At 41.8% G+C, this 26,941-nt stretch overlaps 1 protein-coding gene and 2 long non-coding RNA genes across 5 annotated transcripts in view; 1 reads left to right on the top strand and 2 right to left on the bottom strand.

The window, feature by feature from the left end:
- The window catches only part of LOC116787640, a 121,904-nt gene extending 113,468 nt beyond the window's left edge, over nt 1-8,436 (bottom strand). The window contains exons 1-2 of the long non-coding RNA XR_004357355.1: nt 8,202-8,436; nt 7,913-8,046 (exon numbers count right to left, since the gene is read on the bottom strand). This is a non-coding gene — a long non-coding RNA (uncharacterized LOC116787640). The remainder of the gene's footprint in view (nt 1-7,912; nt 8,047-8,201) is intronic.
- Nucleotides 191-25,760, top strand: ISX (intestine specific homeobox). Its single transcript, XM_032689422.1, has 5 exons — nt 191-362; nt 7,877-8,119; nt 19,632-19,783; nt 23,897-24,013; nt 24,672-25,760. The coding sequence occupies exons 1-5, from the start codon at nt 191-193 to the stop codon at nt 24,906-24,908; spliced, it is 921 nt and encodes a 306-aa protein (XP_032545313.1). The 3' UTR covers nt 24,909-25,760.
- Nucleotides 17,033-26,941, bottom strand: LOC116787641. Of its 3 annotated transcripts, none has more exons than XR_004357357.1 (4): nt 26,931-26,941; nt 23,887-24,109; nt 21,640-21,733; nt 17,033-17,411 (listed from the first exon to the last, which is right to left on the bottom strand). It is a non-coding gene; the product is annotated as an uncharacterized LOC116787641 (long non-coding RNA). The 3 variants fall into 3 exon arrangements; XR_004357358.1 differs by lacking the exon at nt 26,931-26,941 and adding an exon at nt 26,454-26,507 and having other exon boundaries at nt 21,640-21,813; XR_004357356.1 differs by lacking the exon at nt 26,931-26,941 and adding an exon at nt 26,454-26,507.

The following is a 26,941-nucleotide window of genomic DNA, read 5'->3' as shown; positions in this document are numbered from 1 at the left end:
TTAGCAGAGGGGAGCAGGTGTGTGTGCTTACTTGTGGGTTACCTTCGTCTCTCCTCCCAGTGCTCTGGCAGGTCACCCGGGCATGGGTGGGGAGAGACACGCACCATCCCAGCTGCATGTTCCTCAGGGTGCTCCGAGAGCCAGGAGAGCAGGAGAGGACTCTCTGCCCCACAGCCACTTTGGCAGGAATATGATGGACCCCCGGGGGTGTGCTGGACAGGGGAAGCCCAGCCTGTCCTTTTCCATTGAGGAAATCTTAAAGAAACCTTCTGCCAGCACTGTCCTAAGCAGTGAAACCAGGAAGAGAAGGAATTACATTGAGAGATCACCATCCGTAAAAGCAGGGTCACCACTAGCTGTTGGTAAGTACCAGTTATAACATTTAATGAAAATTCTCCTTTCTTACTAACCTCTAGAGCTGTCACGTTTGATTATGTAGAAATTTTATTCCTTAGCTTTTGTAGGAATCTGGTATTTCCTTAATCAGGTACAAATCATTCATTACATATACAGAAATAATCTTTAAAAAATAATTTGCTTTCGACCTCACAGTAGACTGGGCTCTGTGGTTTTGTGCATTGTAAAGCCCCACTGTCATTCAAGAGGTGAATATGCAACCTGAACAGCTATTGCAGGTAGCTGTCTTCAATAACAGTGAGAAGTGCCTGTTGTAAACAAATACAACAGCCTCGTGTCTTTCCCTTTAAAAAACAGTACTCATTTTATTAAAAAAAGATAGACAAATAAATGCCTGTCATAAGTAAGGACAGGTATTCAAATTCAAGAAACTAGCCTAAAACTGCTAAAACTTAATGGAATTTTTGGAGTTTCACTTATATCAAGAGTCAACTGTTTCCTGGAATTACAGCCAAATCTCATACCAACACCCTTTTCTGATAAATCTGACCACTCATCCCAAGCAGGAGAAATGGTCTGTAAGGGTGATGGTAGCTAAGCAGTTTCAGAACTCAGTTGCTGGAACAAGAAAAGAGAAAGTATAATCATTTTTGCTTATCATCATGGACACTAGGTTCTTTCATGAACTAAATAAAAGCAGCTAGTAGAAAACTTTCATGACTTTGATCTGAGCAAAGCAGCAACTGCATTAGCCTTTTTGACTTCCGTTTTCTCAGTTTAGCTGAGTTTGGCCTAGAGTGAACATTTACCCACACTGAAAGAGTCAACAAGAGAAATAGTCTCTTTTTTTCCTTAAAAAAAGACCGATGCCCAACATTTTCTGGATTTAATATTTCTTCTTCTTTTTTAATCTACATCTTCCATGAAAAGGATATGTTTTATGTATACAAACACATCCACTCAAATGAAAAATGACCTGTAGTTTTGACAGAAAATTTTCACTCGCCTCTCACTCAACTGCTTTCAACAAAGCTAAATGCTACACTTTATTTTCTGTAATATGGGCTCAGCACCCCATTTCCCAGGACACTGAATGAACCACCCATTAGTAAGGGAGAGAGTCTTTTTCCAAAAACCTGGCAGTCCAACTAACCATTGTCTATTTGCATAGTTTCATCTCCTTTTATGTCTAAACTGGATACTGACCTGGACTGGAAAGCAAACGAGACCTAAATGGGGAAGGAAAGTACTCACTAGTGTAACATTAGTCACCGGTTGGACTAGAGCTCCCTAACACTACTATGCTTTGCACAAGATTTTTTGTTTATCTCTGACACAGGATAACTTCACTTACTCTGTACAGACTTGTCTCTTGACCATGGGACAGTCAGCTCACCACACATCTCACAGCTCGGGAAGCCCCAGGCATTGGGGCTCAGTATCTGACTGCTGCCTTTGTGCCAGTAGCTGCAGCTTTCCATGGAAACCTATGTATGGGGAAAAGGGATAGCATGCTGCTGATTTTTCACAGAACCATAGGGTAATTGAGGTTGGATGGAACCTCTCAAGGTCATCTGAGGTATGGCCTCCTGCTCAAAGAAAGGGCTGTTTCAAAGATAGACAAGATTGTTGAAGGCCAGGGCAAGTGTTGCTTGGCGGTTTCACCGCTGGTACTGTTGGAGAACTGGAGTGCTCAGAGGTTTCCTAAAGCTGCCTTTACAGACTGGAACTGGACAACTGGTTCTGATACAAGCAAGAGCTTGGTAGTTTGTAGGGGTGGACAAGGACAAGCTGATGCTGGTGCAAATGCAGTGGGGCTTGTGTGCCAAAGGAACACAGGTGCCACATCGTGAAGGGGGAGAAATGTTGGTGTGAGCTGTAGGAGTGAGTTTTTGTGAGCTGAAAGTCCTTTCTTGAGGGCCCACAGCAGTCACTTTGTGCCACTGGATCCAAAGTGAGACAGATAACATCACTGAAAACTCAGTCAGTGCTTGTTCATAACACAGACCATAGAGTTGCATTTTAACTACATGAGACTCTTCTCTGGGAACAGAGAAGCACGGCAGAGACAGGACCTTTTTATATGAAGTCTGTTTCAGGATCAACATGTTGAAGCCCAGTTTCACTCCGTGTCTTGGCTAAGCACGCTGCTCCAAGCACGAGGTCTGACAAATCTGTATGCAGGACACGGTAGGTTCCTAGGATTGTATTACTGCCTTGCAGTGCAGCCTCAACCCAAATTGCTCCACCTGAGCATACAGTCAGTTTTTCACCTTGAAAGCAATGTAAGCAGAACCACCAGGTCTTGCCTTTAACTTTACTTTGTCAACTAGACAGAGAGAGACTTAGCTGTACCAAGGGAATATAATGACTCTTCTCACCCCTGCTAGAAAGCAAGGTTGGATTAAATACTTAAAGACAATGTTAAATGTTAACTAATGAGAACAGTATACACACTTGAAGATTCACTTGACTGTTACTGGAGGTGAGAAAACAGGAAAGATGTAGAAATCTTCAAAAATGTTGTACTTTGCTTTTGCAATTGATCCAGGATGTTTAAAAAAGAGAATGAATAAGAAACTTTTTCACTGTTTGTTTCTTACTAACATCAAAGAGATACCTAAGCTTATTACCCTTTGCTTTCTGAACAGAAATGTGATTTATTCAGGTAAGTTTTGTTTATTTCAGAAGTGCAACACCCTGTGCTGTACATCTAGGGATAATTGCCGTATTTCATCAAAGTTGTTTAACTTCATGCCATATAACAATGGTATTAAACAACTTGTGTAAATAGTCAGCCATATCTAGTATGGCTCAGTGCTGGCCAAGGTCAGGGAACTGAAATGAGCTAGGGAATTTGTTGGAAATCCAGATGGGACACAAGTTCAGCTGCTTTCTCATAAGAGTTCGGTTGCAGCAAAGAAGGAAGTACTAAAGGTCAGGGCTGAGTTATATCTTACTATGGATTTTAAGAACATTTCCCACATCCCCTGTGGTATGTATCTGTCCAAAGCCATGATCTATATGAGAGGAAGGAAGATCCATATGGCATATGAGAACTGTATGGCACTACATACATACTCGTGGCTACTGTAAGTTAAATACTGAGGCCGAAGAATCATCATCTGATGTAGACAGACTACGTACCAAGATCACACCTGAAGTCTAAATCTAGCCATTATGAGCCAAGGAGATGAGTAGGACCAGAGAAACAGAAGATGCAGAATGTCAGAAATGGTTGGACTCAGTGGTCTAATGTTCAGACTCAATGATCTTAGAGGCCTTTTCCAACTTATGATTCTAAATGAGGGGCATAGACAAAGCTTCCCAAGGAAACTCATGAGTGCTGGACCAGATGATTTCTAGAAGTTGCATCTAACTTAAATTATTCTATGAGTCTCTGACAAAAAGTATGATGTGATGTACAGTGCCAGCCTCTCGTAGGAAGCTGGGGCAGGACTTGATTATATATGAGGAGATCTCTGGGCCTGACTTCTAAGTTCACATTTTTTGTGAGTGTAATTCCAGTGGGACTTGGAGTAAGGAGTGTGCAGTCTTCTCTGAAGCATTTGGTTTCCCAGTTGCAGTATTAGACAGTGAGGAGTTCGCTATACAAGCACAACTATTGGACAATCTGGAGATCCAGTTGTTGAAACCTACTGAAATATTTGAAAGACTCTTACCAAGTTAAAAAAAACCAAATAATGAACAAGGAGACATTTTAGTATGCAGTCTATGCTTTTCCTCTCATACTTTTGTCAGAATAACTAGAAGGGGTAACCATGGCCTTTGCAAGGGACCCAAATAAACACCTAGCAAGGGCTGATCTCCCCCCTAGTGCCAACTCTTTCATCTAAAACAGAGAAGAATATCAGGTTTATTTCAGAAAAAAATCATTCTTCTGAAATTCCTAGGAACGTGATTTCAATGTACTTGAAAGTACATCTGAAATGATGTTTCTACCAGTGAGGTTTCGCCTGCAGGAGGTCCTTTATCAAGTCAGGGAGAGCTTGGGATGAGGAATTAACAGTAAAAGCAGTAACAGATACAGTAATTTTGTTGTTCTGCCTGTGTTATGCTCCATTATGTTAAAGATGTGGAAATTAGTAGGAATACGACCATTGCTCCACACACAAATGTCAATATTGTGATTGTTCACTTTTAGCAGTACTCCACCCAGCTTTATCACAAAAGGGGAAACAAGCTGAAGGAATCTAACTGAACAGATACCACCTGACCAATACCACTAAATTACCCCACCTATTCTAAGGAAAAACAATACATCAGATACACCTGGGTAAAAAAAAAGTGAGGCTTAAATGGAACTTATGTCATCTGAAATAACCTACTGCTTCCAAAGTGAAACTCTACGATCTTCCCTGAAATTTTCCATTCTTTTCTATACAACTGAAAGTCAAGGCAAAGAGACCATTTTGAGCCACAAGTCAAAGTCATTTCTATGTGTGACAGCAACAAATATCTCACGTTGTGCTAAGCTGAAATGTTATTGCCATCCCTGAAAAAAAACAAAACAAAACAAAACTGCATTCCCTGAGGGAAGTTTTACCCCATGCCAGTTCATGGGTATTTTTCAGAGCTCCCTGCCTAAAGAGTCACGACTTCCAACAATCTTCTTAGTTGGTCAGGACAACAAGCACCAGAGAAGGTTACAATGAAAACTTGACTAGACCTTAGGGATCCTAACTCTGAGCTATGTGCTTTAAACTTGGTAATATCTACCTTCAGTCTTGTCCTCCAGAAAACCTCCTTGATTTATTCAGCCTGTCCTTAAGGTTCATGCCATTCTAATTTGCTTCTTCAGTTTCAACAGATTTTCCACCTCCTTTTCACCAACTCACAAAGACATTGGCATCTTCCCATCTATCTATAACTGTTTTCCATTCTCTCCCTCTGCTCCCTACTTCGGTCTGTAATTACTCTATCCATGCTCATACATAAGTTATGCTCTTACCCCTCTCACTGGGGTATGTGAACATCTCAGAGAAAAATTTTGGGGAGGCAAGTTGTATATGAAGGATGAAGACACGTGAAAAGTCTTCTATAATTAAGAAAATGATAATGTCACTCTTAGAAAGCTTTAATAACTCCCCATAAGAGCACCTTGCTTGTGTATCCTTACATTTTGCATTACTGTAGGATATAAGCATCATCAATTCTGTAACATATTAATTTTCACAGCATCACATTTAGCAAAGGAATGCAAATAGTCCTTAATTTAGGGATGGGCTACCAAGATAGAAATCCTGGGCACTAAGAACCTATGCCAACACTGATATCCTCTGAGTTCTTGAGCAAATCATTTAACCAAAGCCCCATGCTTGTGACCACTCCCAGGTCTATCCTTCTTCTTTATCCCAGAAATATTGCTCAAAACCTCACCTGTTTTCTCACCAGAAAACTCAAAGTTAGTTGATACTAAAGGAATTAAATTAATCCCATTTTGCACAATATGCCTCAAACACAGAGGGGGACCTCATACCAGGTTTTTTAAGGTCTGCATGGCTGGACATATGTAATTGTCTTTAGAAGGTTACTCAAAGATTGGTGATGACTTGAATAGATAACATTTGAACAACCATCCTGTATTTACATGAGGCTTTGGCTAATTTTCAGAGCTCTTATAACTTCATGTCAGTGTCAATCCTCTATAAAATTCCTATTGTGTGGGCTTTTACTGAGGGCAGAATTGGAATTGGGTGCTTTGTTTCCAGATGTTATATTTATCATTGCTTCTAAGCTGGTTACAAATAGAACTTGTTATTTGCTCAGAAAATTAACTTCCGACAAGTCTAAAAAGTTAGATGCTTTGCCAACGCCAGATATGACAACTTAAATATATAAAATATATCTGTAAAATGTATATTAAAAAGTGAAGTTTCTTCCAGTACTACCTGTAATGGTTCACATCTGCTGCCATTTAGATATGAGAGGGGAGAGGGGACCAGCCACAAGTGCCACAAACCCCAGAATGTAGGGGTGTGTGACTGCTCAGGAGTGCAGTCCTTTATAGCATCAAGATTTTAATGTTCTTTGGCAGTAATAGAAGACAAACCTGTACTGTCACAGTTGCTTCAGGGTCTCACAAACCATGGAACTAAAATTCCCCAATGGATATGTTATGTTTGTGTGTTGCCTCTTAGTCTACCTTTCCAAGCAAAGAAATCCAGGCATGGAGGAAAACTAGAGCAAATTCTAGATTTGCCATTAAAGCAGCATAGACACAGTTGTCTTGTCTCTGAAGAGTCAAGCCTAAGCTTTGATTGCAACTACCGAAGGCAGCACATAAAGCATTCAGCATTGGGGTTTATGGCAAGGCTTTAATATAGAAACAAAGGAGGGTGGAGAGTGGGAGTATTTGATATACCTCTCTTGGGATGCCAGCAGCCACAGACAGCCACTACTTTGAACCACAAAGCTTCCCAGCATGTTTTATTTCAGTGCATGGCTTTGCAAGGTCCATTTACAAGGAAGAGTAAGAACTCATACCATATTCATGAGGGCAGAAAACTAATCTGGAAGATCTTTGAGGTGCCCCTGCTACACACTGAGATAATGCTGTTAGCAGTAAGGCAACACTGTGGCTGAAGAAAGATTGTGGCTTCTGTGACCAGTTTCCTAACCACTCAGGGTCAGGTGTCCTAGCACATGTCATCACTGGTTACTGCTGAGGTTGCCTTAGAGATTGTTTATAACATCCATGCTCAAATCTAAGTTAACATTACAGCTGCACTTCATGAAAATGGGCCAACAGGTACTTCTCTTGTTTGTCCTGTCAACAAGAGTGTGCAGGGTGCTTTCATGAAGATGAGTGGCTGTCAGTATCTTCCCAAATATCACCAGTGTCACCCGTCACAAAAGCAGATGGAAATGTGAGAGCCTGGGCAAAGGCTGCCTTTAGAATTGTCCAATGCCTAAATCAGAGCAGCAGGCAGCTGGATGAAGACCAAACAGATGGACCTGATTCGGGGAAGACACTGACCTTTATCCTATTCATTGGGCCATTTTTCTATAGGGTAGATGCACTTACAGGGAGATTTAAGGAAGGACCATATTTTTAAAAGCATTTGGCATCCAGCAAATTCCACAGCAATCTTGCCATCAGATTTTCAGAGCAGCTTCATATCTACTGTATTTCTGAGTTCTTCAGAACAGGCAACCACTAATTTGGATACTGACAGAGAAGCTGAAGTTTCTTGATCGTTTGGTCACGTCTCCTTATTTCTACAGTCCTTTTTTAAAAATCTCCCACGAGGATCATTGAAAGTTTCAAGGTGGAAGGAAGCAGAGAACAGGCTAGATTTAGTGGTCAAATTCACCAGGATCCTGTCCCTGCAACATGGGGTAATCTTGGCATTGATGCGCAGAAGGATTAAGGCCATTTTAAATATGATCTGGTTAGAATGGTACAGTATCTAGGCCACTTTCTTCACACAAACTAGAAGCTGCGCTGAATGGTGGTTGCTTTACTGAAAGCTGTCTTGTGCTGTGTCCTTCACAGATTCCAGCAGCAGGAGTCGGTTAGAATGTGACTTACCTTCAGCCAAAATGCTTCTCTCCACCACATGTGCTACACCCATTGCCAGAGCAAAGAGGGTGCAGGCAACTCACTGCAGAAGACCTAGAGACAGCCCACTGTCCCTCCTGGGTGAGGACGTAGGACGTGAACACCTGGAAGGCAAAAGAAAACATGAAGAAGAGGAAGAGCAGCTGTGTGATTTCCCAGTGGACCACCCACTTCATGGTGAGTGCCTCTATATCCAAACTTTCTCTTAGAGTACCCAAAGACCACACCTGTTATTTTACAATTATGTACATGGCAATACCTAGCAACAGACATCACAGAATGTTTCCACCGGCTGAGTCACAGTAGATGGTCGTAGCTCCTGGATGAGTCACAGGATGGTAAACTCTTTACTCTTGCCATCAAAAACTTGGAGAGCCACCTTTTGAGCTAAAGATCTACCTCAGGCCTGCCAGCCCTACCAACGTTAGTGATAGGGACTGCTTTGGGTGTTTATTGCCCTCCTGCTTGGGGTGGCAATCTACTGAGTTACCATGTTGGGCAGCCTTACTCCCAGGGTTGTGCAACACCCGTTTGCTGGTAAATGTGCATTGCACAACGTGGGGAGAGTGGCTGCTGAATGTGCCTAATCAGCTCAATGTGTTCTGTACACCTTGGACCCACTGTACGGGTGATGGAGAGGTCATCAGCACGCGCACAGGCAAACTGTTTATGTGCATAGATCTGGCAGGATGTGTCAACAAACAGCAGTCTATCTTTCAGCCAAAGCACTAGACAGTACAAATAGCCTTTTCCAATATGTTGCACAGAGACTTTAGGCTAAGCAGGATACATGGTACCTGAACAATTTATTAGTAACATGTGACAAAATTGCTTTAAGTTCTTTGAATTTGAGGAAAGGTAAACACAGATGTTTATACTACACTCCAGAAAACAGGTTTTCAGTAGCAGCAGAAAGGTGTTTCCTGCACAATTGTTATTATTTACTCCAGAAAAAAAAAAAAGGAGTTTCATTTAAGTCCATTGAAAACTACTAATGGGCTCATGTTACCACAGATGCAGGGTTACTCATCTGGCTTCCCGGAGATCCACACATCATCCTTGCTCCATACTCTACAAGCTGGCAGTGTATTTCTTTCTGTGAAATACATTTGAAAGAAAAGCTTTGTTTCTGCTGCTGCTGCTAAGGTATACATCAGTCTTGTGACAAGCTGCTGTCATCTCCTCCTCCTGCACAAGGCAGCCATCAATCTTGATGCAGAGAGAAGCCTTGTAAGATAACTGGGTATTTCAGCCTCCCTCTGCCCTGTAAGCTGCAGGTAGCTGATGGTAGCAGGGCAAAATCCTGTTGCCTTCTCACAGAAGAGCCAGGGCTGTATCTATCTGACACTCAGAGTTGCCTCGGAGTATAAAAATACTGTATTTCATGTGTGAGGGAGTCCCCAGCTACAAGTATCACACCAGAGCTGGGAGGTGGCTGTCCCAACTTGGCACTTAGCCTCATTGACCAGCACCATGGTCTGTATCAGCCTCATCAGTAAAGCAGGGGAGGAAGCATGTAATTATCTGCACAAAACTGAGCCAAGATGAGCAGACCCTTTCAATGACAACTTATATTTCAAAGGCATTTTAAACAAAATCCATCTGTTCCCTGGAGGCAGTGGGGTTTTGAAACCAAGCAGAGGTTTAATGATCTGCCATTTTCTAGGCTACTGGTTCCCGCAGTTATAGAGCCTTTGATAGAAACTGGCTGATGAAGGAGGGATGATCCTAAAGAACTGGATTGGCATTTTCCCTGCAGTGCAGAAACAATGATGTTTCGGATCCTGTTCATGCACTGTGTCATTCTTAGCAGAGAGCTGGAGGCCTGATTTTAATGCTGGTCTTTACAGCATCTTAAGCTTCAACCTTCTTCTTCCACTTAACATTAGGGGAAAATGCTGGTGGATCTTTTTCTCTTGCCCCTGGCCGTGGCTGGTGTCACCTTTCCTTGATGAAATCATCAGCAGTACCTGCAGGACGGGTAGACTGCATCATCCCTGGAAGCAGTCTATAATCCTCACAGCTCAAGCTGATAGCAAATTAACTTCTCTTTACATGTCTATCAACTCTGGGGTGCTTCAGACGCACTTTTGGCATGGTAGCTAGAGATTGGTTACAGGTCCTCTGACAAGACACCTGCGCAGTGCCAAATGCCTATAGCATATGCCATGGAAGGGTCCCTAGGATCTCCCTCACAACCACACCGAGGATGCCCACAACCACCCAGGGGAACGGCACCAACCTCAGCAGCAGGAGACCTTCCTGATGTGAAAGACATCAGAAACCCTTGGCAGGGTGCTCCCTCACCTCCCTCTCTCAACCTACCTCTATCTATATAAAACACCTACAGCATTTGTGAGGAAGGGCACTGGGCTTCATCTAGGCATACACATCTGTTTAATCATCAGGGAACAGAAGAAATCAGGAACACTATACGATCACCTTGGAGGAAGGAGGGCTGGACTTTGGTGATTTTTTTGATAGGGTGAGAAAAGTGAGGAGGAGACTATGACAGTAGCCCCCTTCATGGGCAGGTGGTCTGAGATAACAAGAGCACCCTGACTGTGACCCAGAGCATGAATTTGGAGCATATTTCCAGGAAACCCTGTAACAATGAAGTGTCCCTAAAAATTTGGTTTTCCCACAAAAATGGCTTCTGCCACTAAGCGGTTTAGAAATGCAGTGTCATTTAAGCTAAATAGATTTATGCCCTTATCACAAACCATTTGCAGGGAGCAATGCCTCTTGTACTTTGAACTTAGAGACTGCATTGTAAGCAAAAAAAAAAAAAGAGAAGAGCTCTCATATACTAGAGACATGCTGACAGTGGCATTTGGTTTTGCTAAGCCCTCATTTGAATTTGGGAGCCTTCGTCCTCAATGTGGAGTGTTTTCACCTGTGTGGCTTTCTTCATGAAGAGCTCAGTAGAACCTTTTCAAAAAACCTGGATTCTTGGGAAACAGCATTGATAAAACCTGTTTTAGAAGGAGATCATTCAAAAGGAGGTCTTTGAGTTGTCAGTACAGACTCTACTTGGGCCAGCTCTCTGTGAGATGAGTAATTGCAGCCACTTTGGTATTTGCAACCACCATTGCTGCTAAAGCAGGGCAAACTCTTGTAGCGGTCGCTCAGCATCTCGACAATATGTAAACACCCAAATCCTGAGCTCCCACTTTCCTTTTAATTAGTTCTCTTTTCTCACTCTGATGTCCTTGGGACTTGACCAGTTCACAACAGTCAAGCACTGGAGCCTAACAACATATCCCCATGCCTGCCTGACCTGTGGCAGCTCCTGATGGAGAATGCCATGTACAAGATCCCAGACTAGTTCAAATCCTTATGGACAATTATTTTGCAATGTCGTTTACACATACTGTGTCTGATTGTATACATTTGTGTGTGTGTGTGTGTGTGTGTGTGCACTGTAAATATTTACATCCAAAGGCAGTGGGTCAATGTGCCCAACGTTGCACATGGGTAATGATTCCAGCCTTCTGCTCAAGCAAGGGAACAATCAGTGCCTTGGAGAAGCCAGACAGCAGCATCACTTTAAGACACTGGTGGTTATCTGGCCTTACGGGATACCTTCTCTGAGCAATAATTCAAGGACAGGATAGATCACGCTTCAATAAACAGAACTAGCTCCTAATTCCAACAGAAACTGAGAGGTTCTGGCTGTGAAGCCTAGGTGGTTCAGGGACTCGTGTTATTTCCTGCAGCTCATGTCTTCATTATTCGCTGTAAAGGAGGCTGCCATAGTGAGTCAACATCACCTAAATATTTCCATAGTGAAAATCCTCTGCACAATGCTGACTGGGAGCTCAGGGATCTTTTTATTAGTCTAATTGTTTTATTATTATGGTAGCATCTGTGATCCCAAAGCACATTGACAAATTCTGATGGCAATTATCATAAAGACAATGGAAAGTATAGAGATAATCTCAGTTCTGGAGAAATTCCAGTGTAAATCATGTTCCCTCTGTACCGATGCCAGTTGCAGACATCTATAGCTTAGTGTTCACGTTTTCTCTGAAGTCATAAATTCACTTGTACTGTTCACTTGCGGACAATATGGTCAAATCCATGTACCCCTGTGAAACAGCATGGTTTATCTCTCACAAAACAGTCTTTTCCCCAATATGCTGACTTATCTTAACGCATTTTTGAAACACCCAAGAGATAATGAAGCACTGTATAATCACAGTCCCAGATAAATATCAGCTGCCCAGAATATGCCAATGGGACTGCGAGAAAGGGCACAAGCATCCCACTGTCCTGCAGAACAAAAAGAAGGATTCTAAATGAAAAGGAAAAGCAGAAGGAAAAAAAATGAATGCCTATATATATAGTTTGGCTGCCATTAGCTCTCTTACCAGTCTTTTGTTTATCTGTGTGAATAGTCCCTGCAGCCCTGTGTCTCTGAAGTGCAGTGTTCTTCTATATACATTTAGAAATGCCCCAGACCATTGACCTTGTTTTGGTGGGTTTACCTGAGATATTGTTAAAGGCTGGTCCTCTTTTTTTCTCCCTCTTTGAAGACTGACTGTTTATAAGGACACCCTGGATATTAAATGAAAGGCACAAAACCTTAATCCTTTACTCCTGCCCTTCAAAAATAAAAGTCTCACTGATACAAGTAAGCACTGAATAAAGCAAAGCTGTCAGCAGCTGGGGGACTATCATAAATTTCATTTGTGTTGTTTCTTCATGGTTTTGGGGGTTGACTTTTATTTAGTTAAAGCAAATATTAGCATTCAATGCTTTCCTCAAGCAGTCTCTTCTTTTCTGGGAATTTTGAATCCAAAGGGTACCTTATACAGGACTCAGAGGTTAATTTGTTCCTGCTGGTCAAATCTGTGTAACGTGACCACTTGTAAAGCTGATGGCACATCTTGATAAGTTTATTTCAAAGGTCTTAATGAATACTTGGCTTCACTTAAATTGTCCTAGAACTTTTCATTACGTCCCCGGGATATGGTACTTTTAATTATTGTTCTTTGAAATTGAGGGTAGGTGTTTTACTTACTGTATTAGCAAGGCCTTTATGCTTAAAGGGGAAACAGTAGAAACTACATACCAAAATAATGATGGAGGTACGCTTTCTTGGAGGACAGACTCTGAGGCAGGGATGTAAATAAGCATGCCTGATTGATGTCTAGATGTTTGCAGGTACAAAGAACCCCAAAGAGCAGGAATAAAGTAGAAAACAGGCTGTCTGTGAAACCTGCAATAAGCTCAGCTTTCTCCCTGGTCAAATGGCTGTTTTTTCACAAAGATGTTGGACCAGATAGTGTGGAAAGAGTGGTGGGGAACCTGTTTTCCTTATTGAGAACCATTATTGGTTTAGGCTGGCCACGTCTTTTAAGATGAAGTTTGACTATGGCTAAACATTCACTGAAAGTACATTTCAAGTTTGAGATTTAGCAGAATGGGGAACGTACACATGTACCCCAAATCTACTTTGACCTGAAGGAGTTCAAGAAGGTGCAGGCTCTTCAGCCTAGGTACAGACCTGATGGTTGGACTCAATGATCTTAGAGGTCTTTTCCAACCTTAACGATTCTATGATTCTCTGATATTCAGGTGATGGAAACTGACACACACCCCTGTCATCTGAGGCCCCTCGAACCAAGGCCTGCATGCTTCATCCTTCAGATGTTCTGCTGACCACTGGCTGTGCCAGAGTTATGCACAACACCGTTTCAGGCAGCAGCACTTGTAAACACTGTCATCACTTTTCTGGCAGACGAGAAAGGTTAAATTCACCAGGGGCTCAGGCTGATGGTGAGCACAATCCTCCACAACAAACTGTTCGCATGAATGGTTTCATACATACTGTCTACTCCTTGCCAACTCCTTTGACAAGTAGACTAAGAAACTCCCTTGGCCACCACTGTTCAGCTTGCCTAAACAGGTTTCTGGCCTGATATTTTTAGCATTGCTGCTCCCACTACCTGAAGTCTGTACCTCTCTGCATTTCAGTCTTGCTGTCAAGTGATTAAGGCACTGCTCTCAACACCAAGGTGGAAGCAACTTTCTGTCAAGGAGTTGTGGACTGAAGGGAGGAAGTCAAGACTTTAAAAGTTCAAGTTGTGCTTCTCTCTCTTAACTTTGGCAATGCCTGAACACTCAGCAGCTGGGTGCTAAATGCTGTATTTCACTAGCAGGAGGCTTTATCTGGAGCACATTGTACCTATCCAATTAGGATCAGTCTCGCTGGCTATGCTAGTGCTTCTCAACAGAGGCTGAAAAACCACTTTAATAAAGATTAGCCACACTGCAGTAGTCCCAGCTAAATATTGCAGCACAAGCTCTTTTGAAAGCCATAAACCACCTCTTTAACTAGGAGAGGGAATACCATGGGCAGATCTCCGTACACAATATTTTGTCCTGATACCGTCAGTACTGTCTAATAACCCTTTGATAGAGTTGCAACTGTGATTTTTTTCTATGGGGCTGTCTGTCATGGGCAGAATGTCACCACAAGGTAACCACGTTCAGAAAAGCCACAGGAAGGAACTAGCTTGGAGACCAATATATCTAATTGAAGAGAAGAGAGAGGAATATCTTTTTAAAAGGCAAGAAGGAGAAAACAAAACTTAACCAGATATGATGAGGCTCTTTTTCAACACACCTGAATTTGCTTCTGAGAAACAAGTGATGCAGTCAACTTTGTTGCACAGACAAAAACGTATTTCTGAGGATGTGTAGCTAAACCCACTTGCTTGCTTGTGTAACTGCTTTCTCCTTGTCAATGAAGAAACAAAATCTTTGGATCTGGCTATCCCGTACCATGAGAGAGTGCCTGTCCAGAAATAACAAATAGGATTGCACCAGTTTTCACCTGTCTGGTTTGCCTCCTACAAAGCAAATATGTGCCAGCACTGACTTCCAGCCTTTCTCCTGGGTTTTTAATTCCTTATCCCTCGAGTGTATGCATGCATGTAATGGACCAAGTAGGCTTGAAACAGTCTTAGCCTGCTAAAGGGGTAAGTGCAAATGGGGAATGCAATTGCAGAGATCTCCCTGAGATAGCATTTTTCTAGCTGGTTCAGATATGCAGGGCATCTGAGAAACAGCAGTGCAAGGTGTACCATAGGCTATCTGCCTACTACAGGTTATAGCCCAGAAGAAATTTGCCCCAAGTATGGCATTGTTGCAGCTGCACAACTTCTACTTAGCAAACTGTGAATGTTAGCAGACATGCACAAGCATTCAGTATTCAGTATTCAGTATTGATTTACTCCTACTTCTAATATCTTGAAACTGTGTTATACAGGACAGTGAAAATAAGCCCTTATATGTTAAGCTAAAACTGTGTATATAAGCAATTGCAAATCAGACTCTTTGAGCTGTGCATAGTATTAAAGACTTAAACTCCCTTACTTTTTTAGGGAAGAAATGATGGGGTGGCTTTACCCTATGTGGGTATTGGCAGGTCAGAGATCACATAAAAAAGTAAGTTGGGTGAGACCTCTGGAGGCCACCTTGTCCAACCCCAAATCTATACAGAGGCAGCTTAAATCAGATCTGCAGAGGACAAATGAGCCTGCTACTGAATTTAAAGGAGCTATACTGCTTTATCAGCTTGGAGAATCTGGCCCTTCCAATGTCAACAGCAAGGCAATGTATAGACAGCTGTATCTCTAAGCATCTGAAAAGGCTGACATATTTAGCTGCCTGGTATTTTCAGGCTTGGTTTCAGCAGTCAGCTAACCTGCAAATGACTTTCAGAGAGCATAAAAGCACACTTGAATATCCCCAGCTTTTACATAAAAAATAGCTCAGGAAACTCAGACAGTGTCTTATTTCCCCAGAGACTCTGTAGCCACATTTGAAAAGCCAATGTTACACTTCCAACACTTTCTAGTCTTATATCTTCCACCCACATTCTTTATTAGACTGTAATTCTGAATGCTGTTGTTTGCTATGGGATCTCTAAGCTAAGGTCCCAAGGCAAAGGGAAGTATCACAGCTACAGTCAGAGAAAGTTTCATCTTGCAAGAGCAGATGTTAACACAGTCCCAGATTTTTTTTTATTTCTTAATAGTTTAAAAAAATAAAAACAGGATGACTGATTACTAATAGAAAAAATACACTTTTCTAGATCTCCTACTGGCAAAAGCTTTGATTAATTAATTGATTTTGTTATCAATTTAATTCCATTTCTAGTTGAAATCAAAGTTTGTCCTTCAGTCTCTAATGGCCCATAACTGACCTCATGTTACTATATTTCGTTCAATCTGATGAATTTTGGCTTTGAAAAGTCTGGTTTCAGTTGGATTGACACTTCTGAGCACTGTGTAGACCCTTCCCTTATGTAAGAGTTTTGTTTGTAAAACAGTTCACCTTTCAAGAAGGAAAAATGTGAAGGATATCAGAGTGAACTGAAAAGGAGTTTCTTTTGCCCATCACCAAGTTATCCGGGTCATTTTCACACCAAAGAAACTGATCTGAGACACAAGAAACTCATGAACCAGTTCTCTCTCAAGCCATGCTCTCTAGTCCTGGATGCTCCTTAGGTGGTAGTGGCACAGAATACAGTAAGCCATTATCTGACAGACACCTTGCCCATCCCATTTCCAGCAGCTTAAAATACTGTGTGGTTCAAGGCAATGGATCTGTCTCTCAAGTACCATAAGGTGTCCCAGCTCAGCTAAAAGTTGCTTCCCAAATTTACACCAACTGTGCACAGCCTTTGCCTTCTCATTCTCATGTACTCTTTGCAGCAAAGATTTTGCAGCTCCTTCTAAACTCGTGATCTTCACTACTGAGTTTATTCCACACCTGAGCCCTGCAGACGTGGTATAGCATTGTTTGTGACAACTGATTTCTTGAATTTGTCTAGGTCGATTAATCCAATAAACTGTGTACCAAGTATCCTGCCTAAGACAAGAACTAATGGTTGCTGTTTGCATGGTGCCTGTCACAATGAGGTCTGATCCAGCTAGTCTTCAGCATTTACTTCAATCCCATCATGGTTCAGTTCAGTCACCCCAATTCTTTTAACCAAGTCTGGTTAATGTATGAGACAGAAGGGACTAAATCATTATTTTTTGTATTCTGATAGAATACTAAAATACGCCTTTTTATTATTATTTGATGTGACATCTTAGGGTTTAAAATGTAGACAGTTTCTTTCTTGCTTTGCAGAGTCATGAAATTATAATCCAGTTCATTAATCTAGTGAGGGGGGTAATTTTTTTTTAATTCAGAAACTTCCAGGATGTAGGCAGGTTTGTTCTCTTTCTTCCAAAGGCTTTCCGGTTGCTAGAAGGTACACAGGCTGCCTGGGCATAGAAAACCTGGCAGGACAAGAACCCTGCCAGCATCCCAGACATTTTTGTATGCTTGGGACCACAGGGACAAGGAGCTTGGTCACAGTTTGAGCTTGGATTTCTTGCTTCATTCTGGAAATGCTGGAGATAGACTGCAGCTTCTCCCAGGTTTGTAGAGCCAGTCTTCTACCCTGGATAGAGGCAGGAACTCAGCTCAGTGTTCAGAGAGACATACAGGACATCTCAGGGAGGCATCAAATTTCTGAGACTGTGACAAGGTCAGGGTAAACTTCACTTGTGGGGATCTACTACATGAATTGCCCTGTAGTAGAGCAGTGTAGGTACCATAAATCGTATTGATACAAATACGGCAGAGAGATTCACTACTGTATGATAGAACATAATATGCTTGACAAAATACCATCTTGGTACTCAATCTTACCTCTCTGGAGTATCTCCCTGGAGGATATGGAGGCCAGTCCCCACATAGATGTGTGAGGTGAAAATCTTCTAGACAAGAAACACTATTATGAGCCATGAACCCTATCATATCTACAGGGGATGTAGTGTCCTGAGATTCATACTGTCAGCACTGATATTTCCCTTATTGGAATGCAGCAATAAACCCCCTTACAGATATCTTTTGGAAGGTTGAAGTAGATGTAATCAGGGCTTCTTAGGAGACAGTGCCCATTCATACCTTCAGTATAAACACACAAAAATATTTCTCATTTCAAATCTCTGCTCCAATAGTGCCAGCAAGATTCAATGTAAATAACATTTTCTCTGGGGCTGAAGCAAGTGCTGCAGTTTAATGAGTAGAATTTTGATAGTCTGGTGGAAAGCCTAATGACATGGATTTACTGTGTTGGACATCAGCTTTATTAGGCTGTTTCTGAGACAAGGTAGTACTGACAGTGTTTATGATAAATGACACTCCTCAGTTATTCTTGCATGACTGGTTTCCTTTCAAAGTACCCAAAGGTTTAGAAATGATGAAATATTTGTACTGGTATAGTGTCCCAGACTCTTTCCCACCAAGTCAATGGACAGAATTTTTATTCCTTATTTTCTGTGTTAACAGAGTCACAATGAGGTTTTGATTAGAGATGAAAATGCCATTTCTGGTTGGCACAGAGCCCGATTTATATTGGCCAAGGCATTTAGTTACCTTTTCACAGTTTTAGCCCTCAAAAGGAAAAGCACATGCTAATAGATGAACAAAAGGGAGGAAAAAAAGCACAAAGTTTCTTGAGAGACTGCTGTTTACTCTTCCCATTAGGAAGGGTATGCATCTAGTTACGTAGTATGAATTGGTAGTTGTCATCAGACCATGGAAGACCAAAAGCAGTTATTCAAAGCAGGTCATTTTTTGAGCAACAAGGTTCATTGACAATTGCTTCAGGTCACTGAAATAGCAAACTCATCATAGCCACTATGATATGGAATTTTTATGTTCCTATCAGGCTGCAGTTTTCCAAGCTCAGTAGAAGAAACCCTGTGACTCACTGCACTTGGGGCATGGCTTTTTGTGCTGGTCATTCAATGTCAGTTGGAAGATATTCCACTTGTGCATCAGAGAGGATTCCAGCCTTGGGACAAGACTGCACTCCACATTCAGCAGATCAGCTGCCTTAGAGCTCGCTCTGCTGCTCTTTTCCCCTCCTCCTTGAAAAACATCAGCCCTTCAGCATCATTTCAGAGCAACCTAGACCTTATTTTAACTTACACCAAGTGTCACACAGAGTTCATGATCTAAATAAAATACCTGGTGTAGGAGGGCATTTTCAAAACAGTATAGGAGTGCTGAGGGATGTCTTTAGCGTGGTCACACCACAGCAGGTGAAGGAATGGAGTAGTCTATGAGTCCCCTGAGGAATTTACAACACCCAAACTTCCCCATGGGTTTTAAGGCCTTGTTTTAAGGTTAAGTAATGAAGGTTAAGCTTGTTTAGAAAGTCCACACACCACAATGGTATAGTCAGAAAAATACCTTTTCTTTATAACTGCAAAGTTAAACTGCTGGCTATCCCTACTGCTGAAGGAATGGTATGGGAAGAGAACAGTGGTGAGTCAGTCTGTAATGGTTGACTTCCCTCCACAACATTTACACATTTTGGAAACTCTTGATCTTGTTGGGAGGAGAAAATTCATCCAAATATGTAGAGTGACAATGCAATAAAATAATACATCAGAACTGGAGAAAAGCTTGGTAAGATCAGTATGACAGGAAAAGATAGGGATGGGTAATTGAGCACTGCAATCAGTTGCCCAGAGAGGCTGTGGAATCTCCCTCACAGGAGATATTCAAGAACCATCAGTGTAATCCTGTGCAATGTGCTCTTTGAATCTTCTTGTAGTCCTGTAGGTTGTTCCTGTAAAAAGCAATACACCTTTCTTTGTTTTCACAGTTGAGAGGAAAGGGAAAAGGAGAATCCGGACAACGTTCACAGCTGAGCAGCTCCAGGAACTGGAGAGGATTTTCCAAGTGACTCACTACCCAGATGTCCATATTCGCAATCAACTGGCAGCAAAGATAAACCTCCCAGAAGCCAGAGTTCAGGTATATTGTGTCTCCTAAAGGCTATGTTCACTGCAGCAATTCATTATTCAGAGTACATTCTTAATAGCTTATGCCTGGGTGACAATGCTAATGAATTACGTGACCTCTCTCTTACCTTACAGACAAGGCCAATATCACTGTTCTCCTTTTACAAATAGGGAAGAAGTATTTGTCACCCAACTGTGACTAACCAAATGGGCTTAATCAAAGGGTTAGCAGGAGCTCTAAGTATACTAAATGCATAGCAAATAGGAGTTGCAGATGGTTATGAGCAACCTGTCGGACTCTGTAGCGACAGTGGCCATTTATGAAAATATTTATTAGTCATTTATCAACTGTTTACGGGCTAATATTCATCCAGTACAAACTGTCATCCACATCTATCTTCCACAGGGTCTCAAAAAATGTGGAAATAGCTGCCCAAATGAAAATGCTTTCTTTAGTGTTCTGTATTTTGGTATCACAGGCTATAAATGTCCCGGTTGTAATTTCAGTGCACAGAAAGTAATCCAGTTTCCCTCAGTTGTAATATAATCTTGCTGACTGAGCTAAAAATTGACCCCAAATGTTTACTGCATATGATATCTGCTACATTAAAATGTACATACCCCTGTGTATTGACATTTGGTGTTGTTTATCAGGCACTGTTGAGATGATTTTTGCACGAGGTAGTTTCTTGCCATAATTGTAGAATCATTGATGCACTTCTATGCATATATCCCGCTCTAACAATCAAAGTTCAACATGAAGCAGTTTATTGAGTATGACATGCCCGAGGCTGTTGACTAACCATGATGATATTGCTTCATAGTTAGGTGACAGTATGCCTACAATATGCCTACTAGAGATATCAATGCACCAACAATGCATTTCCAATGGCATAAGGCACGAGCCGGGCTACCAGCCAGTGTTCCCAACAGAACAACGAATCACAGGAAAGAACAGGGCACTTTTCTGTTTTAAAAAATTATTTATAATCTGTATGGGGAAAAACAAAAATGAGTTATTATGGGAAACATCAACCTGAAATGTAAAGGAAGGAAGTAAAAAGTCCCCGACGTATGAATTGCAGATGACAAACAACCAATTCAGATAGGGTTACACACGACACAGGAAATTCTGTGTTTAACTTCATCTTAGCTGCTAAAGGGAAAATCAGCCACAGAACCGAAAATTAGCAGTAACTTAGGTGCAAGTTACAAGTTGTTATAATTTTGATTGATTGCATTTATCACATATAAACCAAATAGCATGCTGAGAATTCACATGTGCTCTTGGTACTTGGAAATAATAGTTCTCACAAAGCTAAAGCAATATAAGTCAAATCATCTCAGAAAGATAATTTAACTGGGGAAAAAATGCAAACAACAATCGGGTAACCAAATAAAACATTTTATAACTGTGAAAAAGCTTGTGTCCTCCAACCAATAAAAAAGATATGACTGCTGTGAAACAGCTTAAGTGAATAGATGAAATTACATCACTGCATGTGTGCATGCCTACATACAAGAGAAAATGAAGAATGCTGGATGAGTAAACATGAGAAACAAGAAATTTAGAAAAATGAATAAGCAAAGCAGGAGGATACAGGCCAAAGTTTTGGTCAGAAAAACTCTAGATCAAAAACTCAATAAAAGTCAATTAAGAACAAAAAAACAAACCCAAAAGTAATCAATTATATTGATCTGTTATTTTACTGAAGCAGTAGGACTGTCAAGGATATGGCATAAATAGGAAAGATGTTCAGTTATAATTTCTGCTCTATCTTTGGACAAGTAAGGTGGTAACACTTTCTGTAAGGACAATGTTGAACAGCAGCTGCTGCAGTTGTAAATATAGACATCTAAGTGACTTACCTCCAGTATTTCTTAAGAAGCTGCTTGAGAAGCACTTTGGATCATCAGTGTTAACATTAAATCAGTCCTGGAGCACAAGGGACATTCCAAGGGCCTTGAAGAAATGTAATGTTGTGTCAGTACTTAAAGGGTAAACAGGACAACCCGTCAGCCAAACACTGATTTTTTGCAAAACTGTGAAAAAGATGATATGAGTCTCTGTTAATGAAGAGTACACTGGCTTATGGAAAAAAAGATGCTGCCAAAGTCATCTTTTATGATGAGATTATTAGTGACAATTTTAAACTGAAAGAAGGTTGATTTAGGAAGATAAGGAAGACATTCTTTATGGTGAGATTGGCAAGACACTGGAATAGGTTGCCCGGAGAAGTTGTGGGTGTCCCATCACTGGAAGTGTTCAAAGTCAGGTTGGATGGGGCTTTGAGCAAATTGATCTAGTGAAAGATGTCCCTGCCCACAGCAGAGGGGTTGGAACTAGATCATCTTTCGAAGGTCCCTTCCAATTCAAATCAGTCTACTGTTCTATGATTCTGTGTATTTGGTTTATTAAGGTAATTGATGACATGGCACTGTGAAGATCTTGCCTTGGTCCTACAACCTGCTTGGATTAAGAAAACAGAGCAGATCAAATGGCATGTGCTAGTAGACAAAAAGCTAGGTCTGCAACAGGTGTCCCATGGCAACATTTCAAAGGTGGTATGTCATAGGAACCATTAACTGACACAAAGATGAATTTGAACTACATAATTAGTAAAACAAATGGAGGCCATTCCTACAACATGGGGCATGCCACCCTCCCTCTGCACTCTATTTTAGTTCTTGTAAATGAGTCTTGTGAAATCTCTGTCATTTGCCCTTGGTGTGACTTTTGTGAACACACATGGGAATATTGTGCTCTGTCTCAGTGCCATAGATCAGGAACACTGGAAAAGTGGGCATTGAGAAACCATGTTAGGGGTAAGCGTGTTGCAGAGCTGGTTGGGCAGAAAAGACCAGTTTGGTCTGAGAATGACTGAAAGCTTTGCCTTTATTAAAAAAATGTAAGTGAGAACTTTATCCTGTGTGCAGACTTTAGAAGGAGCACTTCAGAGGCTGAATGTTGTCTTCAGCCCCCCATTTCCCTCAATCACTTTGTCACTGTTAAGTGGTGCTATTCCACCACATAACTCCTGCATGGTAGAAAGGGAATGGAGCAGTTCATACAGACTAAGCAGTTCTCAAACACATGCAAACCCGGATAAATAAAACCGTCATTTCAATGACCTCAGGTATTGCTAACTATCAGTAATACAGCAGAGGGGTCCTGACATTCCCATTACTTCCTGGGCAAGAGATGCAGAAATAATTGAGCTGCTCATTATTTGGTTTAAAATACATACATATTTATGTCCAGTTGCATCTGATTTTGATCACTAACACTTTGTGTTCATGTGAACCAATTGCTTACATTCAAACAGACAGTCCCTCGGCCAGATAGAAACTACAGTGGAAGTGGAATTCAACTTTTCACAACAATGCAGCAAGGTGCATTACTGCTGCTTCAAAATAAATACATATGTGTCTCTTCCAGAAGTCAGACTGGTCAAATCAGCTAATAGATGAAAGGAACTCCCCTGAGAAAATTATTTGTCTGTTTTTCAGGCAAAAGAGATGGCAGACAACATAGATTGCTGAGTGATCCCCGTGGGTCTTTTGCTTAGTTCCCTTATGTGAATTTCAAAATGCTATCAGTTAAATATAGGAAGAACCCTGTTACTGCATCTCCACTGGTGGCACATTTTTATTGCAGCCCAGCAAAGCATCTAGGTAGATCTTTTCTCAGTCTATTCATGTGGAAACAGCACAAAATAGCCCTGTCATGCAACATATCACACCTCCTGGGGAAAACAGGGAAAACAGAATGTCATGGGCCTTGACTACTGCACAGCTTTGACCACAGAAGGATCTGCTTTCCCAGGAGAGGCCTGTAAGAGCTGCAACAGTGTCTTTCCTTGATCAGAGTGATTCTAGATCTTCTGTGAGCTGTGGTAGAAAAGAGTCTGTCATGATAGTCCAGACATCCCACGTGCTATGCAGAGTGTGAAAGGTGCTGCATCAAACCCACTATATTCCATTAGATTCAACCCCTGGTTCTGCTGAGCTGGATGTCAATGTTTTATGACGATCATTTAGAGAGTAGGGAAAGTAGTTGACTGTGAGCAGTTTCTCCTTCATATTCTGTTAATTTCTGTTAATTTTCTTTCTTACCTCTATCCAGATCTGGTTCCAGAATCAGCGAGCAAAGTGGAGGAAACATGAAAAATTCAGCAACTTTGGTGGCCTTCAGCATCTTACAGAAGTTGATTTCATTCCTGCTCCCAAGTCAGATTTCACAGTAAGTATTGAACATTACGTATAAAGCCACTGAGGGAGAGACAGCTATCCTTCATCAGGTAATCACTTCACATGGGACTATCCCAGAGAAGAAGGACTAGAAAAAACAAAAATGGCAATATGATGACAAGAAATCCCAGCAAATCCAGTCAAATAACACATTTCTTAATAATATTAAACCCGTTTTGTAAACATGCTATGAGGTGTCTTGCAGGGTAGTCCTTCCCCATTTTGCTTGTAAAATACTTCTCCATAAATCAGACTTTAATTCAAACTGTCTTTATCATCAGAAATTTTTTGAAGAGGAGAAAATAAGATATTTGCAGCCACAAAGCCATGTTTCTTAACAGGCAGTACCTCTTTAAAACATCACTGACCACCACTTTTTGCCCTTGACCCTTGCCATGTCCAGGACTATTAATATTATGTGGCTGGCACACAGGCTCTTTTCCTGACAGGAGCTTTTTCATGGCTAGAAAAAAGGGTATTTTGCCTTACTCCCTGGGTGACAGCACACAACCAGGTTTTAGGAAGTCTATTCTTCTAAACTTTTCCTCTTAATTACTGAGCACCAGGGAAACAAATAAGGTTGACTGTAAATTGTATCTAAATAAAAGTCCATATTGATTCACCTGAAACTACGTTTTTATTCTGGAAAGGCTCCAAGCTTGATGCCAAGAAAGCTCTCTGCTTCCTTTCCTGCTATGGGATACTACTCACCGCTGCAAGGACAGCTGACAACTGCCTGGCTGCCCAGCACGTTCTCCTTCTCTCCCCACCACATGGAGCTGCTGCCCTTCCCAAAACCGTACTTGGTCTTCAATGTCCTCCCCCCTTACGGATCGTCACTACCCCACAAGTTGGAAAGGAGCAGGATCTGCGCCAGCTCCACATAGAGGAGGATGCGGGGGAGTGGGGGACTTTGGAGGCGTGCCTTCCTCCCCCACGCCCATCTTGGAGGTGTGCAATTCCTCTCCCCAAACAAACCTGCTGGGATGATGGGTGGCTGTGGTGCAAGGTCAGCATGCTGCAGGACTGCTACCAAAAGTTGCTGCAACCTAGAGAATGTGGGCAAGAGCCACCAAAGACCAGGAAGGAGCTCCTCATCTGCCTGAGGAGCAGCACACTCCCTAGAAACCCAACCATTCAACTGAGCGCCTCTCCCCAGGGTGGACAGTGCACCAAGCAGCCCTGCAAAAGGACTGGGGTTTTACTCAGCCATGAGACAACGTTGGATGACCCTATCACACTGATGATGGCTTGGGGAAGGAAAGATGCCTGTGATAAAGTGTGCACAGCCCCAAGGTCCAGCCAAAAGGGCTTTACTCTGCAGATTTGGGTCGCTTTTCTCATATATTCTGGTCCTCATGGACTGGAGATTGCAAAGAACATGTTTAGGTCAAAAATCAAACTTTCAAGATACTTTTTTTTTTCCAAGTAGTCAATGAGGGAGGAGGGTGGGTTTGATTTGCTGTCTGTGTTTTTGACTTGAATAAAAGGGCACAAGCACAATTTGAGCTGAAATATGACAGTCTGAGCTCTGGATTTGGTACTGTGAGTCTCTAGGGGCAAGAGAATTCTTCAGCTGGTTAATTAAAATGCTTATGAAGAAGCTTCTCATTTTTTGACCTGAATTAAGAAGGCTCCAAAACCCCATCAGAAACAATAACAAAAAGAGACAGCCTGAGTTTAATCTGCTAGCTGTAATAGGATGATATGACCCCACAGTTTAGTTTAATTGTAGATAAATAATGAGATCGGCCTGCCCACTTACAAAATGTCTCTATGCCTTATTATTTACATAATATTCATCTCCTTCTAGCATATGGTGCTTTTTTCTCCCCTGCTTGTTCAGGGTCCAATCCTGCTTCCGCTAATACCTCCACTGACTTTCACAGAAGGCACTGTTGGAAAGTACTGGTTGCACCATCTTCTGTCTTGTGTCCACAGTACAAACTGCACACTGACAGGGGAAGCTACTGAACAAAGTCATTAAAATGTGGTCTTCTTCCCAGAAATATCACTTGTAAGGGTGGCCATTCATGACAGGTCCAAGAGAAAAGAAAATTGTGACCCAGTGGTCTGCTGGGCAGGCTGTCCTATGCACATGGGAGTGCAGGTGGGTTAATGCCTCTGAATAGATTGCTTACTTGAGAAATCCCTCCAGCCAGACTGCAGCTGTCAGGTCTAATGCCTTCCTATAGCCACTAATTGTTAGTTACATAGTGGGTCACAGCTTTCTTCTCATCTGGATGGTACCAGCCTTCCAAGCACTTTAGGTTTGGAAGACCTGTAAGCCAGGAAGTAGCTGATCATTACAGGGGAAAAGATAACTCCTATCCTGTATGAGTTTCACTTCTTCAGGCCACAGCTGCTCAGCAGAACTCAGATATATTGTGTTCTTCCTTTTACAGGTCTTACGCAAGACCTTTTTCCCATACCTGCTTAGATCTGAACTATGCATCATCTTCATCCCTGTCATTTTATCTGTCATCTGAAGGACAGTCAAGTCAGATACAGGGCTAAACTTCAGCTCCAACGAAGAGCTTACGCATCTAACTGATTAAAATCAACACAAATCAGTTGTAGTGTTCACCTCATGCAACTTTAGATGACTGCATTGTAGCTACTCACACCCAAGTCAAGGACCTTGGGCTCACTTTTAAGAAGAAAAACTAATCATACTAAGGTTTCTAAGTTAGGTGCAGTTCACACATTAGTGCAGTATCTGGGATGTGAAAAGGCCGTATGCAGTGATTCTCTGGAAACAGACATGGGCATCGTAATCATCTAAAGCTAAGGGGCATGACTCTTTGCACAACAGACCAGGGATGCAAGCCAGCACCTGCATTGCGACAGCTTATCCTGTGGGAATATTTGGGTAGCCTGGAGGAGGATTCTGAGATCATCACCTGAACATTTTCCTTGG

The sequence above is a fragment of the Chiroxiphia lanceolata genome, chromosome 5, assembly GCF_009829145.1.
Source record: "Chiroxiphia lanceolata isolate bChiLan1 chromosome 5, bChiLan1.pri, whole genome shotgun sequence".
Classification (NCBI taxonomy): Eukaryota; Metazoa; Chordata; class Aves; order Passeriformes; family Pipridae; genus Chiroxiphia; species Chiroxiphia lanceolata.
Note: the sequence above shows the minus strand (reverse complement) of the source record. Positions and strands in the feature narration are given on the sequence as shown.